This window comes from Heliconius melpomene, chromosome 17 (assembly GCF_056956725.1).
Source record: "Heliconius melpomene rosina isolate 202511_hmr_F chromosome 17, ASM5695672v1, whole genome shotgun sequence".
Classification (NCBI taxonomy): Eukaryota; Metazoa; Arthropoda; class Insecta; order Lepidoptera; family Nymphalidae; genus Heliconius; species Heliconius melpomene.
This window is the reverse complement of record NC_140405.1, coordinates 4,621,288-4,637,761: the sequence shown is the minus strand read 5'-3', so window position 1 is coordinate 4,637,761 and position 16,474 is coordinate 4,621,288. Positions and strand designations below refer to the sequence as shown.

Here is a 16,474-nt window from a genome sequence, read left to right as displayed (position 1 = left end):
CTGACTTATGACAAATGGAATTGAAACCGTAAAGTAAGATTTACTTAATCGATATATATGGTTCTTGCGTACATTTGTAATAATTAAACTAATATAATATAATATAATTTAGATTAATTATAATATAATACAATATACATACCTTCATTAACATTAAATTGAACGGACAAGTAATTAGGCGTTAATTCAAATTGTGACCAATAGCGCCGACAAATGCATTGTTAGCAATGACAGATTACTGGGACGGTGTGAGGGCTAATTCCAGCAAAAGAAAATATTGATTCGATTTTTTTATTTATTAGCTGTGCCTATAGATATTCAATCAAAAAATATATATAAGAAATATTTGACCGCCATATTAAGTTGTTAGCTTTGTGATCTGAATAATATAATACTATATAGAAGCCGAATATGTGCATAAAATATTTTAAAATATAAATTTTATATATATTTTTTGAAAACGTTGACTTATTTTGATATGCTCACCTAACAAGGTATTGTTGATTCGTGACTCTAAAAAAATTATGATTTATTAATAAATATCATTTAAAATTATTTTTACATTATTTTATTAATTAAAACACAAACAAACATGCAATATATGATAACATATTAGAATATTATATATTTAATGATGTTATATATTTAATATTAAATATATAATGTTATTACATATTTAATGTAGATATTATGTATGAACATGACATTAAGTAAGTTCCAGAATATTCCCTCACATGAAACAGCTGATATAACGAGAAGCGTTCCGCTAAGTGCTCCAGAAACGATGACGAATCATTTATCATCATCACGATCAGTCATTGCATATATGCAGCAGCTTGCATATTAAAGGTATAAGTTGCAAGTTAAGTAGACACAACTGTTGTTATTATCGCCTACGTACACAGGTATATTACCCGTTTATTTACGTGGAACCTAGTAAATATGGAAGAATTGCGTGGTGACTGGCGGAATTTAACGCCGCGCTTTATCTCAACACCAGAGTGAACAAATTAAAATAATAAACGTTTTATTTTTTCGAGAGGAATTCTAAACCCAGAACTCACTCACTTTCCACGACTTTCTTCATTACTCATTTAAGTAAATTTAAAAATAATAAATCAAAAAATCTTAGAAAGACCCTAAATACGAAATAAAGGTCATTCAATTTAAATAATCCTTTACAATATGAATGGTTAATCAACCATTGAACCGCCCAAACGGCTTTTCTTCGTAAAACAAACGTACCCGACCGAATACAAACTTAATCCAATCCGCGAGTGGAGCGAAGTAAGACGTCGGCTCAAACAAATTATTTGACATAATGTCGTTAATTAGAAACCCTCCTTTGTAACCGAGGGTAGGGTAATTAGGTTCGGATGTTCTGAATGGGTCCTTTTTCTGCTCGTTACGGCTAAAACAAAGGGGCAAAGAAGTAAACAGACCGTATTCAGCCAAGAATTTGCATTGGAGTTGACAATGAAAGGAAACTTTTACGTTTCTACGTAACTGTTAAAATAACAAAAAAGTTAATATTTTAACCGTTTGTGTGTTGATTAAATATTTGACATGTGTTTGGGAGGTTTAATAGATTATATGTTTTGAAAAAAAATACTTACAAACAATAAACAGTAAAAGTATAAAGAGTGAAATAGCACTTATCGCCAGCACTATCAAATATTTATAAGTACATAGGTAAATTTATATTTCGTTGCAAGCTTTAAAGTCGAAATTTAACATTGAATTGAATTGAATTCTTGATATATGGCGTCTCGAGCGTGAAATTTAACATATCCGGTATGGTATGGTTCTTTAAATCTGGCGTTCCGAGCGTGCCAGTTGAGCACATATCACTTCGCCAATGTCACGTTGTATGGAGAAGACACGAAGGAGGTTGTACGGTAAAAAATAGACAATGTTACACGATAGGAAAATGCATGTAGAAAAAAAAAAAAGATCCAGCTAAAAATTGCCTTCACCTACAAAAAAAGTTAAAATTAGCACAATACATTATATACATAACACAGAGATTAGTAATAAAAAATATAATACAAAGGTTAACTTATAATTTAATTTTGTTATATCTAATATATTTACATAAAAATTTACAAAGAGGACCAAACACAAACATTAACAAACATTGAACACTAAGAGGACGGGGAACTTTATGAGGAAGGACGTCGTATAAGGGACGGATTAGCTTCGGGCAAGTGAAAAGGATGTGAGGAGGGGAACCGTCGTCTAGGCCACATTCACACAGTGAGTGGTCCCTGACCCTGATCTTAGCTAGGTGCACAGGCGTACATGCATGTCCTAGACGCAAGCGACAAATAGTTGATATAATCCTCCGTTCAGTAAATCTTTGGGAGAAAAACCAAGGTCGCCTGGGGATATTAGGTTGAATAGCACCATAGAATTTACCTTTCTGAGATTTTGACAATTCCCAGAATTCAGACCATGACACATCCAAATGAGTTGATGCAAGAGACAACAGATCCTGGGCCGAAATAAAAGAGTGATCTGAATTACCACACTGGATGGCCAATTTTGCGCACGAGTCTGCAGATTCATTCCCACTTATTCCAGAATGACCTGGAATCCATGCCAAAGTAACATCCAAACCCTTTAAATAACATGAGTACAGTTCTTCACGAATCCTTAAAATAATTGAAGACCTTAGTTTACTATGAAATGGATTTCCCTTTATAGCCAATATGCAACTTAAAGAGTCAGTACAAATAACAGTCTGTTTAAAGTCATGGGAGTCTGTGAACCGGATTGCTTCTAACAAAGCAACAGCCTCTCCAGTAAACACAGATGATTCGGGGGGACATTTAAATTGTAATATAATTTTGAATTTTGGTATCCAGCAAGCGGCACCAACACAGCTTTCTTTTGAAAGCTTTGATGCATCTGTAAAGATGAGGATGTGGTTTGAAAAATTTTCATTTACTATGGATTGAAATTTTGTGTTGGTGTCAGCAGCTCCCTTGGTTAGACCAAGATTAGTGATAACAGAAGGATGGTGTACTAAAGCTTTATAAGGTGTACAGAATAAGGGATTAGATGGAGAAGAGGACAAGGGATGAGGAAGAGAGGTAAATTTCAGGAAACTATTGAGCAAGTAGGGTAGGGGCCTGCCCGGAGGAATGAGGTCCGCTAAATCAGATAGCTTGGACCATAGAGGGTGGGATGACAGCTGTAACATTTTACCAACAAACCGATCAGACAGGAATTGGCGACGGATAGGATAAGGAGGATCAACACACTCAACCTGCAGTGCGTTGGTGGGAGAAGACTTCATTGCACCTATAATAATTCGTAGACATTTGTATTGGATTCTATTGAGTTTTTCAGTAGCAACTTTGTTAAAGGGGTCTAAGACAAATAATCCGTAGTCAATGTGACTACGGATAATGGCATTGTACAGTAGTTTGAGAGTATAAGGGTGTGCACCCCACCACACACCAGACACAGCTCTTAAAGCGTTGATGCCGTTTTCACATTTTTTACTGACATGTTCAGCATGGGCAATTCCGTTCAGTCTTTTATCGAGAATCATGCCTAAGAATTTAACATTTTCTGCTAATTGGATAGTATTATTACCGCAATAAATTTGAACATTAGGAGTTACTCTCTTTTTGGAAAATACTACCGCCCGGCACTTTGCTACTGATAGTGCCAAGCCATGATCAGAGAGCCACTGGTTTAAATAGTGTAAAGCAGTATTCAGACGATAAGTTATGTCCTCCACAGATTTTGAGCTGTAGTAAAGGACGATGTCATCAGCGTATTGAAGAATGTTACAAAAACTATTGACAGACAATTCAAGGTCATGAGTGTATAAATTATACAACAGAGGACTGAGAGCAGAACCTTGAGGCAAACCTTTCCAGACAAGTCTGGGAGGTATAGTAAGAAGTGGATGTTTCACAGATATCGACCTACCGGTCAGCAGATTACATACGAAATGAGCCATCCTCGGCGGAATACTCAGCTGGTGCAATTTTTGCCTGAGTACCGGAAGAAGAACATTATCATATGCAGATGCAACATCTAGAAAAACACCAACCAAATACTCTCCTTTGGCATACGCTCGTCGAATGTCTGTAGTAAAAACACTGAGACTATCTGTGGTACTTAACCCCTTTCTGAAGCCAAACTGAGAGGGTGCTAAGATATTTCTGCTCTCCACTATCCACTCCAGACGATTTTTTATAAGCCGTTCCATAATTTTTGATAAAGCAGAAGCTAGAGCAATGGGTCTGTATGAATTAGGATCAGAAGGACATTTTCCAGGTTTTAGGATGGGAATAACATTTTGGAACTTCCAAGATTCGGGAATGTTACCTGATTGAAATATGTTATTGATTAAATTTAAAAAGTGCCTCTTAGACTTCTCATTTAGTCTAGCAATAAAAGAGTAAGAGATACAGTCCTCACCTGGACTTGTATCTCTTAAATCCGTTAAGACATTTTTGAGTTCTTCAAACGAAAAATTTGCATCCATTTCATCCGAAGATTCAATCAGTGGGGATACAAATAAATCATAAGACGGTACAAAGGGAGGAGCAAGTTTGTTAGCAAAATCATTAAGCCATAAAGAGGGATTATTGGAAGTAGGACTGGAACTATTGTTAAGAGAACGACGAAATCTCCTAACATTCGTCCACACAAGTGAGGAAGGAGAACGAGGACTAAGGGATTCACAAAAATTAGTCCATCCAAGTTTTTTCTTTTTCCCAGTTAAGTTTCTAAATTTCGCATCTCTGCGCTTGTACTCAATGTAATTCTCCATAATCATACGGGCAGCATATGATTCTTCAGCAGATGTTCGCCGATCGACAGAATCAGAGCATTCCTGATCCCACCAGGGATTGAAATGCATCCAATTCTGAATGGAGTGTTTTTTAGGGATATGCAAGTCAGCTGCAGACAAGATGGCAGAGACAAAACGATCATAGCAAAGCATGATATTCTCAAAATTACCGAATTCAGGAAGATTGCCCAGCATGCAATCCACAGAGTCGGCATACTCATTCCAGTTAGCTTGTTTTAAGTTATATTTAGAGGAAGAATTTAGAGGGGGAGCAGGGGAATGTCTATTATGTATAGAGAGGAGTATAGGGAAGTGGTCACTACCATGGGTAGAAGGAAGAACAGACCATGATAGCTGGGAAGCAAGAGAAGGAGAAGATAAGGAAAGGTCAACAGCGGTCTTAGGATTCTGATTTGGATTAACCCTACGAGTCGGAGAGCCATCATTGAGAATGCAAAGAGATACATCATCAATCATGTCTACCAACGAAGGAGAAAATCCATCACAGTAGTAACACCCCCACAACGAGTGATGGGTGTTAAAATCACCCAGGACCAACACAGGACTGGGAAGAGAAGAGATAATAGACTTTAGCTCAAGGAAAAGGGAGGGAGAGGGGTGAGGGATATAAATCGAGAGGAAGGAGATATTGAAAGCCCTCACAGCAACAGCATTAATCTGTTGGCTGTGAAGAGGGATAGGGATAAGGGTATAAGGAGAGGAGTGCTGGATAAGGATAGCACAACCTCCATACCCGTCACTTCTGTCCTCCCTTAAACAGGCGAAACCTGGTACCCTAAAACGGGAGTCAGGCACCAACCATGTTTCCGAGAGGGCAATAATGACAGGATTATACAGAGAAATAATGTTAAGTAATTCGTGCTTTTTGGCACGAATACTTTGACTATTCCACTGTAGGAAGCTCAGTGGCTCCATTGTTTAGTATTTTAAAGATTGTTAGTAAGTTCTGGGCAACGTTGGACGGTATAGGAAGTTCATCAGCGGTTTGGAAAATGCTCACAAGGGTTTCAGTTAGTGCAACCAATAGATCTTTCCTGGATTCTATTGGACTGTCAACACCTTGGTTTAAAGCGGAACCATTAGGAAGGGGAGAAGGACAATTGGCAATTAAGGCTTGATGAGCTTGTTTATTATATCCCTTTGCTAAAGGAGCGCGGGGACGGGGAGACTGGAAAACTGTCTTTCGGTAAGATTTATATGGAGTAACAGGGGCAGATGATTTTGGGGATAAGGTGTTAGAATGAGCGGGTGGGGAGGATATTTCCTTAGCCATATCGGCATAGGATCTGCGGACTGGAGGGAAACGAGCGGAAGCCTCTATATATGATATACACTCCTGAGACATTGTAATTTTGATGGACTGTTGCCTTGCAAACTCAGGACAGTCCTTGTCTGAGGCAAAATGTTTGCTCTCACAGTATAAACAAAAAGAATTTTCCCTGCTTCTGTCACATGCTTCACCATTGTGGGACTCTGAACACTTGTAGCACCTTGGCTTCGATCTGCACTGTGATTTTATATGACCAAATCGACAACAATTTAAACATTGGATAGTAGGGTATCTATAAGGTTCAACTGGAAGGGATGAATGATACGAAAAGACCCTTTCAGGCAACATTTGACCACGGAATGTAACTACAACCGACTGAGTCGGGACCCATGTAGTCACACCCTCACTGACACACTTTCTGTTTAAACGCCTTACTTTCATCACCTGTACACCACTAGAGGGAAACTCCAATGAACTTACAAATTCATCCAGTGAGAAATCGACTGGGACATCCCTTACAATACCCATTCTAGTAATATTGAATGTTGGGATAACAGCAACATATTTACAGAAGCTGAGAATGGGATTGGACAAAAACAAATTCGCTGCAGCAGCTGTTGAGAATTCAACGCTAATTTTGTTGCGACCAACACTTTTCACACCATCGCTGGTGATATTAGTTACTTTATTTATATGGAGGAATTGGCCAAATTTAATGGCTTTAATGGAGGTCCCAGCTGCAGGGTCTGGAGTTTCCCTTGACACATATACTATGAAAGGACCTTTGTCCGTATCAAGGTAGGACTTAGGACTTTCAGACAAGGAAGGGTGGACATATAAATTTTGAATAGATGGAGTCGCAGTGGCCGGGTTAATGATTGTTTTTTTAATAATTTCATTATTATTAATAGGTGTATCATCACCTTGCCTTTTTCGGGAAGTCGTTTGCACCTCACCTACACCACCTCCAGGGTCAGGGGGATCGGGTGGATGCTCTGCATCCATTTTAAAACTAGCTAACCTAACTTACCTTTTAATATATATTATCTAACGACAAAAACAACACAAACACTTACACAAACCTACCACCTTAATAACACAGATCTTTTATTTAAAAAACTGCAATTTGAACAAAAAAATTATGAATAATATACACAAAAACAAGAAACTCTCACTAACACGTGTGTCAACCAAAACAAACGTTTGACGAGCCTCATTTAACATATCCAATAAATAACATAGTAAAAATTGACATTTGCTGAATGTCTAATGTCTGGTATCATAAGCATTTGCTTAAATCTAAAGCAAATTTTGTCCCCGAGACTAACAGAGCTCCCCCTCTCGGATGTAATTGCAGTTCTATTGTTCACCTGATTTGATTCCATATATCTCCACTGACACAATTGTTATATTTTGAATAAGACCGTCTTAATAAATATTTTTAATGATAAGATTATCTTTTTATTTTTGCCCGCACGTAGCAAGGTAGACCTTGCTCTGTCAGATGGAACCTGGGAACCTATTCCAACCGGTGGTATAGAACCGGTTCCATTGAGATATTTACGTTTCCCACTTTGCGCTGAATTCTGGAACTTGGCAGAACTCACTTGTCCTAAGCGAGGAAATGAAAATATTAAGCATTTCATTTCCTCGAGCGGGAATCCAACCAATAACCTGTGGATTTTACAGTCGCATCTTTGGGCCCCTGCGCCACGACTGGCCTCAGATCTTATTATTCAGTTAGAAAAAAATGTAAGTCGTGTTCTAACTACGTATATTTCTCAATTTTTATTGTCTCCTTTCCCACTCCACTATTAAAGATAATATTAGCTTTTATTTTCCCGAGAGCCCCATGTCATATACACTAAGACATTTTGAACAAACATCAACTTATTCTTAATTGTGTTTACGATTGCTTTTCAAATCTCTTTTGCCTCGACTACAATTATGGTGGAAACTCGTTTTGAAACGACATTAAATACGACAGAATTTCAGATAATTAACTCAGATTACGGTCTCTCAGCGAATAATTTGCTTTTGTAGCACAAAATTAGAAGAAAGTCTAAGTTAACTCAATATTTAATTAAATATAAAAAAATATCAAATTGAAATTGTATATTTTTCTTATTATTTTTAATTAAATTGTTATATTATATTTAATCTTGTAATATAATTTTTTTGTGTATTTTTTATGATATGTCAAATATTATACAAATATTTTATTAACTTAATATATATATTTTTAATAAATCTCTTCTTTATAATTATTATGGTTATATTGTATATTGTTACCATTATAAGCATATTATTACCATCCAAGTAATGTACTTAGGTAGAAATGTAGAGACATATAAATTCAAATTCAAAATCGAAATATTCTTTATTCAAATAGACTGTTATAAGCACTTTTGAATCGTCGAATACATACAATAACATATAAGCAAAAAGCTACCACCGGTTCGGAAGGCAGTTCTGCTGAGAGGAGCCGGCAAGAAACTCAACAGTTGCTCTTTTCAAAGTCAATGATACAATTTATTACATAAGCTGGCAGGTAAATTTGCAATGATTTAATTGACTTACGGATTAATGATTATAGAGTATCTAATTAAAATTACACTATTAAAAATCAAATAAGCTGACATTAATTCTCAATTTTCCCATTCAAGAGCTCTGTCAATTAGCGTTGAAGGGTAGTTAGTGCACGTGAAATCGATATGAAAATTATATGCCTTTATTAAATAAACAAAGACATATTCCCAATTCGATTTTTTGCAAGTTATTAAATGTTGTGAAAACAATAGTTCAACCACCGTGAAAAAATCCAATATCGGGTAACTTAAAGCCCATGCAAATTCGGAAAAATCTATTATAATCTGCATCGCACACTGCTGGACGCTCTTTTCATTCGATGCCTTTTGTTGGCGGATTCAATTAAGTTTACATCGGCGCCGAGGTCAGTTAATAAAAACCGAAGCCTACAAAAATTGGCACGTAAATCAAATTCAATAAAGCCGTGCACAATAGTGCGGGACAGGCGTCGGAGAATGACGCGGCGAACAATGACGGCCGATGTGCTCTGCGATGTGTCCACATCAAATATAATATGATATGGCGAGTCCTGTGCTCGCTGCACAATACATAATATGAGAGAAAAATATGTGATTCCTTTTGTATTTCGTTAATTATAAATATTATCTTTTCATATAGGGCCAGTCGTTGTTCAGGTTCACAAGCGTGCGACTATAAAGTCCATAAGTTTCGGGTTCCATTGCGAATAGAAGAACTGAAATATTAATATTTTCATTTCCTCGCGATGCCTCATGAATGCGGTAGAAAGTGGGGAATGGAAGTTTCTAATTGGGAACGGAGTGTCTTATAAAAATATATATAATAAGCCATCCTCTAAAGAAAGAAATAACTAAATAAATAGCACTAATACCTGCTTAAATTTAATGATCCAGAATTCAACGAAAAGTGGGGATTGAAGTGTCTTAAGAATAGGCTTCCTATACAGGATAGGTACCTGCTGGATAGAGCTTGTCCTTAAATTTTACCAAAAAATAATTTAAAATACGACTAAAATCCTACAATTATAAGCGAAACAAACGAATCGCGACATCGATTGGAAAGTCACCCTTTCACATTAAGAATTCCCGTCCACCTTTCCACGTCTCCGAATTAATCGTCCGAGAGCCACTGTCTATTAAAGTTTCTTCTCAAGTTGTTAAGAGGCTCAACTCCCTAAAACTCTGCAGATAATGTTAAACATTCATTTAAGTAGGGCTTCTAACTTCCGAATCGTCGCATAAATCTTATAATTCTTCGAGCTCTTAATATTCATATCACCTCTCTGCTGTTAGTATCTATCTACATACATTGGACGTAAAACTGGTATGTTTTAAATTAATACTTTATTTACGACCAAACTCTAAACCCTTTAATCTTTAACTAGATTTCTTATTATAATTTGCAATTTTGTTAATCATTTCTCAATATTTACTAAGGAATTACCAATAGTGACTCAATAAAAATGAAACTCTTTATTTCATAGAGAAAACAATAACATTGAGGGCCCTCGTAGCGTAGGGGTACAAAATGTGAATGTGAATGCGGCAGGTTGTGGGTTCGATTCCCACTCGGAAAATGAAATATTTAATATTTTCATTTTTTCGTTCAGGTGTCGAGGCTAATGGTGGCGTTGGGTTCCGCTGGGAACGGAAGGGAACGGAATGTCTTAACACTAGGCTACCTACCCTGATGCGTGTGGGATACAGCGTGAGGCAAAAAAACAGACAAAAAAACAGAAAAACGGAAAAATTTCGGGAAATTAATTATTAGCATTCCATAAACGAAGCGTGGTTTTAAGTTCCAATATACAACTATACGAAAATTTGGTGGAAAATGTATAAACGGACTGTCTAATGCTGAAAGCTAAAATAAAAATAAACATACGCCGAAAAACCAACTAACCCTATAGTTTACACAGTTTATGAATCGTAAATCACAAAGTATGTGTAACGTGCGCCTCACTAACTCTCAACCAGTGATTCAGCACTCTAAAATCGACATTTACGTTACAATGTGAAGTTTATCTCGGACAGAATTACTACCGCTAAGTACTAAGTTTGCTACCAATCGTAAACGTGTGTTCGATTATGCGAGCGTTTACGATGATCTTGTGGAACTTCGACAAACTCTTTTAGTAGTTACCTTTAAAAAAAATCTCTAATCTATTACAAAGGAAATAAAGAGAAAAGAAGAAATTACTTAAAGATTTGAATTGTAGCGATTTTACACAAACAACACAATACGATTATTATATATATAGTCGTAGCTCTCCGTTTTTTGTTGCTGCATTTTATCATTTTTTTACTTTCAAACTGTATAGCCGTGTAGGCAAGGTAAACCTAGTGTTAAGACGCTTACCGCCGAATTCTGAAGGCATTGCGTATCGAACATACACTCTTCGGCACAACTGAAATATTTTGTAATAAAGCTGTACTTATTCTAAACTAAAATGATAAATGACGAAGAAAGAAAATACCAAACAAGTTAGCACTTACAAAAATAGCTGTTACCAAATAGCCAGAACGAATGTTTATGTATTTATTCAATTTCAACAGAAGAAAGATGAGAATCGCAGAACCGCCCAAGTCGTGTACACCCGTCCGCAGTATTTTAAAACGGGCGGCTCTTTTTATATTCTTAGCATATTTTAAAAAAGTCGACGGCGCGTCGCCTCAAGCGTATTAATATGCGTCCTTAAACACCCCTTACATGAATAATTAGATGTTTCCTGCATTTATTCTCCACCTTACTCTCTCTGTAAAACACGCTTTTAAATTTGCAAAGTCATTCTTCTCGCCTTATTGAGGATAATACATCTTAGCTCCGTTGCGATTCTGATTAATGCCCTCGACTAGACTCGACGCAACTTTGTCAGAGATAACACCGAAAAATAATGGACGTGACTCGGCTAATTCGGTTTTTACAAGAACAAATGGAATTTAAACTTATGAAAAATTTTATTTGATAAGTCATTAAAGTATAGAAAATATTAAAAGTTTTTATATATATTTTTTTCTTTTATAAATAACAGACGCAGAATAGACATAAAAAAGAAAAATAGATATTCTTCTTTTAAAATCTTAACTGTCAATGTCAGGGCTGTTTGTTATAGCTGGTTTTGTTGTCCTGAATTTAACATATTAAAATATGCATATAGCATTAATTTTGGCAATATGTTACGCTGGTAAGATTGTGTCTAATTATTTCTGTATATATAATCTATTAATGTTAATAAAATAAAGTGCTCATTAGCATTTTGTTTCAAAGGTATAGTGTTTGCTCTAGACGACGTAAGTACTGAAGATGAAAATTTAGTCAAGAAAGGTACTTTCCCGTACATGGTAAATAGATTTTTATTATTATATATTATAAAAATTCTCAATTTATTAATTCTAAACTTATAAATATAATTAATTGGCAACAGGCAATATTATACTACCCAGATGATTCGGTAGTTGACGCGGACGGCTCAAGAATTGTCAGAGCAGCTATCTTGATTCGTGAAAATTGGTTAATATCATCTAATCAAGAAAATATCGACACGTCAGTAGGTTTTCCGAAGAAAACTCTTTTGGCGAAACTTGGTGCGATCAACATTGATACAAATTTGACCCTAAACGAAGATGATGCTGAACAAGAACGAGAAGTAATATTTAATATTTATTTTATATAACATATATTAAAAAATAGCAATTATATTTTTAACTTGGACGATTTCCAAGTGGAGCGGGTTCAAATCCCGTTACGTTCAAAATTTTATAATTTTTTTAGTAATTATATTATTTGTAAGCCATGTTCTTTTTTCAGATTATCCAAATAGCACGACCCTCCAATTTTAATACTAGTGCTTGGTGGTACTTTGATATTTCTTTCCTTAAAACTCTGCTGCCGTTTAAAATTACATCAACAGTGGCTCCAGTAGCTTCAACATCCCATAAAAGCACTTTTTTTGAGATGAATTGTTATATTCTTCTTTTTATGGTAAGTAATATTGGTAATTAATTATTATGCATTTGCTTGGTAAAAATATATAATTATTTTTTTTATTTTAAAAGCGACCTGGAAATACTACAGAAGATAGAGTTCTTGTGAAAAATATGGTTTATATACTACCAGGCACTTCAGATAAATGTGGAAGCGAATTTAGAAATGAAAGTATGCTATGTGCTGCGCCCAGTGATGAAAAGTCTAATGTTTTTGATGATCCCAATTTTTGTGAGGTACAAAATATAATTAATCATTCTTTTATTAATATGTTAAATTATTTTTTTTTTGTTTGTTGTTTGTAGTTTTTTTTTTTTTAATTTTGTTCAACAATTTTACTTACAGTATAATAGGGGTGGACCGCTTATATGTGATGAAGAGCTGGCTGGTACACAAACATACGTTCAAAATTGCAATCACCCTTACCTCTATCAGAAATTGAGTTCTTGGGAAAATTTAATGACATGCGCTGTAGAAGAAAAGTGCCTGGAAGAGCAATGCGGCTCAATTTGCTTTTTGATAAATAAAGATCCACCCACTACGACAACACTTACTACCACTGTTGTTACTGAAGACGAAAGTTATATCTTCACAACAGAGCAAAGTAATCAATCGGAAGTTACAACAGTGTCACCCACTCTCACCACTGAAGAAATAACTACTTTAAAGGAATCAACTGTTTCAACGGCTATTGTAACGGAGTCGGAACCAGTAGCTGATGAAAGATCTATTATGACATCTAGAACTTATATGGATAATACAATTGAAGATATTTCTCCTGAGACTACTGGTAACGTTGAACCTGATACAAATTATGTCACTGAACAGAGTGAGCGTCGGGCAAATGTTTTGGCACAGCACCATCGATTACGTAGTGATGCGAAACTGAAAAAAATTGATTTAATGTCCACTTTCACATCGTTTTGTTTGTTAATAGTACATTTCCGTTAAATGTTTAGTTATATCCAGAATTAAATAGTTTTTGTTTTAACCTCAGCTATTTTTGTTTTATTATCTATTTAAACTATTATTACACATTGCTTGATTTTGAGTCTTGGGTCATACTAAATACATTTAACGAATAACAATAATTTATTTTAAAGCGATTATACTTTCTTCAAAGAGTGCCTTCGTCACGCTGTAAAGCATCTGACGACAAGGGTTGTAGGTTCGATCCCTCGTTTGATTTACTTTTGATAATAAATTATTTTCATTTTATCGCTCTCACAACAAGGCGAAGCACGGCGTCCGGCCATTCAAAATACAATGTCACAAAATTAACAGTCTCTATTCTATCTTCTCAAAAATGCCAAAAATGCCTTCTGTTATCAAAAATGCCAAAGAAGAATAATAATAAGCTCTTTAGTATTTTGATTCTTTTAAGTACAAAATTCACTTTTTGTAAGTAATTTATTTTAAAAAAATCCTAAGAAATATTTGTAATACAATAAATATATAATTGCATTTCTTGAAATAGTTACTGAGATATATGCTATTGCGACGAAATAACGTTCCTTATCTTACCTTTCCATTATAAAATACCATACCTACTGCCAGTAGTTTATACTGTTTTTTGAAGATTTTCATGCTCGTTTTAGAGACATCTCCAAATAATATTTAAATACTTTATAAAATTTTAGTACAATATGTACAAGAATCCCTCAATACGGTCTGGAAAGTTGATAATGCTATTAGAGCAAACTGCGGAGGCGTTAAGCTTGCAATCTTACTTAACTCTACTTATTCGGGAACTTTTCGAGCTGTGCCAGAACATCTACTTCCGCCTTACTTGCCAAACAATGTTATATTTACTTATTTAATTATTGGCTTTAAATATAATATTTTGCACAAATTTACTAAGATTCATATCCTACATAATTTAATTTACCGAGTGCTTGAGGTGTTGTAGCTTATATTAATAACTAGTGGACCCGGACAATAATAATCGTGCATATATAAGTTCCAGGCAATTCTTAAAATTGCCTCTTCGCTTACCTTTTCTCAGATGTAGAAAACAATTATCTATTGAGAGTTTCATGTATTACCAGGAACTATTAATCTAAAACAATTTCCTTTAACGATAGTAATGATGAACGGAGTGTCTTAACACTAGAGAGAATGGAGAGGCAGAGAATGCCCACCCTGCTGTGTGCAGAATACAGCGTAAAGCAGATTACTTAAAAATCTTTAAAATACAAAAATTTTAAAATATAATACGAACATAGGTTTCCGAGTGCTATTTTCAAATGCAATAAAGCAATTTATAAGTGAATTTTCTTCCAAGTTCTGAGCGCAATGGAGTCAGAATGTATCTTAATACGATTCGATGTGTTTAAATTCCAAATGGGGAAGCATCGGAAAACTGTTATGCATATTTTAAAGTTAAATTTACTTACAACGGACTCACCACGTCGAATGAGAATTCAACGTGAATAGCTCTTTACGAAGTTAAAATGTTTTACGATATTATTATACATACGTGATAAGTAAGTTTCAAAACGTTAAGCTTTTCAATATTTTTCTGTTTTAAAATTGTTTGTAAAATATGAAATAATAACTGTAAAATTATGTTGCGTAAATAGTTTGGCCTCGCATGATGACCTTTTGATTAAAATATATGAATAATTAATAACTAAATTAATGTTGCTGATTATAAATTAATATATCTAGACTTATTTTTCATAATGTAATATAAAACAGTTCCATAATGGAAATTCCACTCGAGGAGACGAAATATTTACTTAAATTAATAATTGAATATTTACTTAATATTTCCGTTTCATCGCTCTTATACAAGCAAAAAGTGCGGCGTTTTGTTCCGCCACTCAACACGCATCACCTCCAAAATTCGGCGGAAAGTGGGGAACGGAGTGTGTTAACACTGTGTTCCCTCTGCCTACCCTGCTGTGTCAAGATGATTTTTTTTATATTGCTCGCAATTACTTATGTACAACAGCATTTATTTTATTACTTTACCCTTAATAATAAAACGTTTTATTTTTATACGTTGAGATTTTAAAATCGCAATATATTAATAAAATTAGACGAAGGAAAAAAATCATAGCAGAATTTTATTTTTCAAAATCTAGCTGATTACTTCACATGAAATGTCTAACCAGCACAAAGCTTTGTGAAACGCCTTTAAAAATGAATATAGCAATATATGACACAAATAGCTTTGCCGTGGAAAGTTATTAATTTCACTTTGCTCTTGTTTACAAAATAAGAGTTGAGAACAAAGCTATTCTGCGAAATTTCAGCAATTAACACTGACGGCAATGAGTTAGCAAACAAAAGGAATTAATTCAACAATCTCATAAAAAGAAATAAGCAGTTCATAAAACTTTTAATAATTAAAACTCGAATAAAAATAAGAGCTCCCGAGATAGATAATACCAGCTTCATAAGATATTCTCGATCTCCCCTCTTTCTTTATAAATAGGGTGAAAAATACTTTGCTTTACATTTGTTAGGGTTCTGGTTGGAATGGTCACGGTTACGGAGTCATTCTCCTTCCAAATCCCGGGAAGGGTGTAAGCGCTGACAATCATTGTTAACTTGTTCTGACTGCCGTGCCGATAGAAGTAAATGGGGAAAAACTCGTAAAAATAATAGGTCTCTAATTTATTAAAATGTAATAGCTGATACTTTCTTAAGAGCATTAATTTGGAGTGCAATTTCAAAGTTTATTTACATAATATTTAATTGTATGTGCGTTTTATAATTAACATCTTACTTAGTGATAACCTATGGTTAAGGCACTTTGTTAACTCAATTATTAATTCAATTATTTTTTTTATATAAATTCTTTTAAC

At 34.8% G+C, this 16,474-nt stretch overlaps 2 protein-coding genes across 2 annotated transcripts; one reads left to right on the top strand and one right to left on the bottom strand.

Moving 5' to 3' along the window:
* Positions 1-1,959: 1,959 nt before the first annotated feature.
* On the bottom strand, positions 1,960-5,293 carry LOC146529924 (uncharacterized). Its single transcript, XM_085200697.1, has 4 exons — positions 4,441-5,293; positions 3,632-4,347; positions 2,137-3,196; positions 1,960-1,976 (listed from the first exon to the last, which is right to left on the bottom strand). The coding sequence occupies exons 1-4, from the start codon at positions 5,291-5,293 to the stop codon at positions 1,960-1,962; spliced, it is 2,646 nt and encodes an 881-aa protein (XP_085056823.1).
* A 6,529-nt stretch (positions 5,294-11,822) lies between these two features.
* Positions 11,823-13,630, top strand: LOC146529923 (uncharacterized). Its single transcript, XM_085200696.1, has 6 exons — positions 11,823-11,859; positions 11,943-12,016; positions 12,100-12,321; positions 12,483-12,656; positions 12,731-12,895; positions 13,005-13,630. The coding sequence occupies exons 1-6, from the start codon at positions 11,823-11,825 to the stop codon at positions 13,608-13,610; spliced, it is 1,278 nt and encodes a 425-aa protein (XP_085056822.1). The 3' UTR covers positions 13,611-13,630.
* The last annotated feature ends 2,844 nt before the right edge of the window (positions 13,631-16,474 follow it).

Excerpts from the sequence above, each read along its gene's own strand:
- LOC146529923 (XM_085200696.1), top strand. The coding sequence starts at position 11,823 with ATGCATATAGCATTAATTTTGGCAATATGTTACGCTG. Across the intron at positions 12,322-12,482 it reads ATGCTGAACAAGAACGAGAA|ATTATCCAAATAGCACGACC; the intron begins GTAATATTTAAT and ends TTCTTTTTTCAG. Across the intron at positions 12,896-13,004 it reads ATGATCCCAATTTTTGTGAG|TATAATAGGGGTGGACCGCT; the intron begins GTACAAAATATA and ends TTTTACTTACAG.
- LOC146529924 (XM_085200697.1), bottom strand. The coding sequence starts at position 5,293 with ATGATTGATGATGTATCTCTTTGCATTCTCAATGATGGCTCTCCGACT. Across the intron at positions 4,348-4,440 it reads TTTAAGAGATACAAGTCCAG|GTAACATTCCCGAATCTTGG; the intron begins GTGAGGACTGTA and ends TATTTCAATCAG. Across the intron at positions 3,197-3,631 it reads TAGTATTTTCCAAAAAGAGA|CTGTCATCCCACCCTCTATG; the intron begins GTAACTCCTAAT and ends AAAATGTTACAG.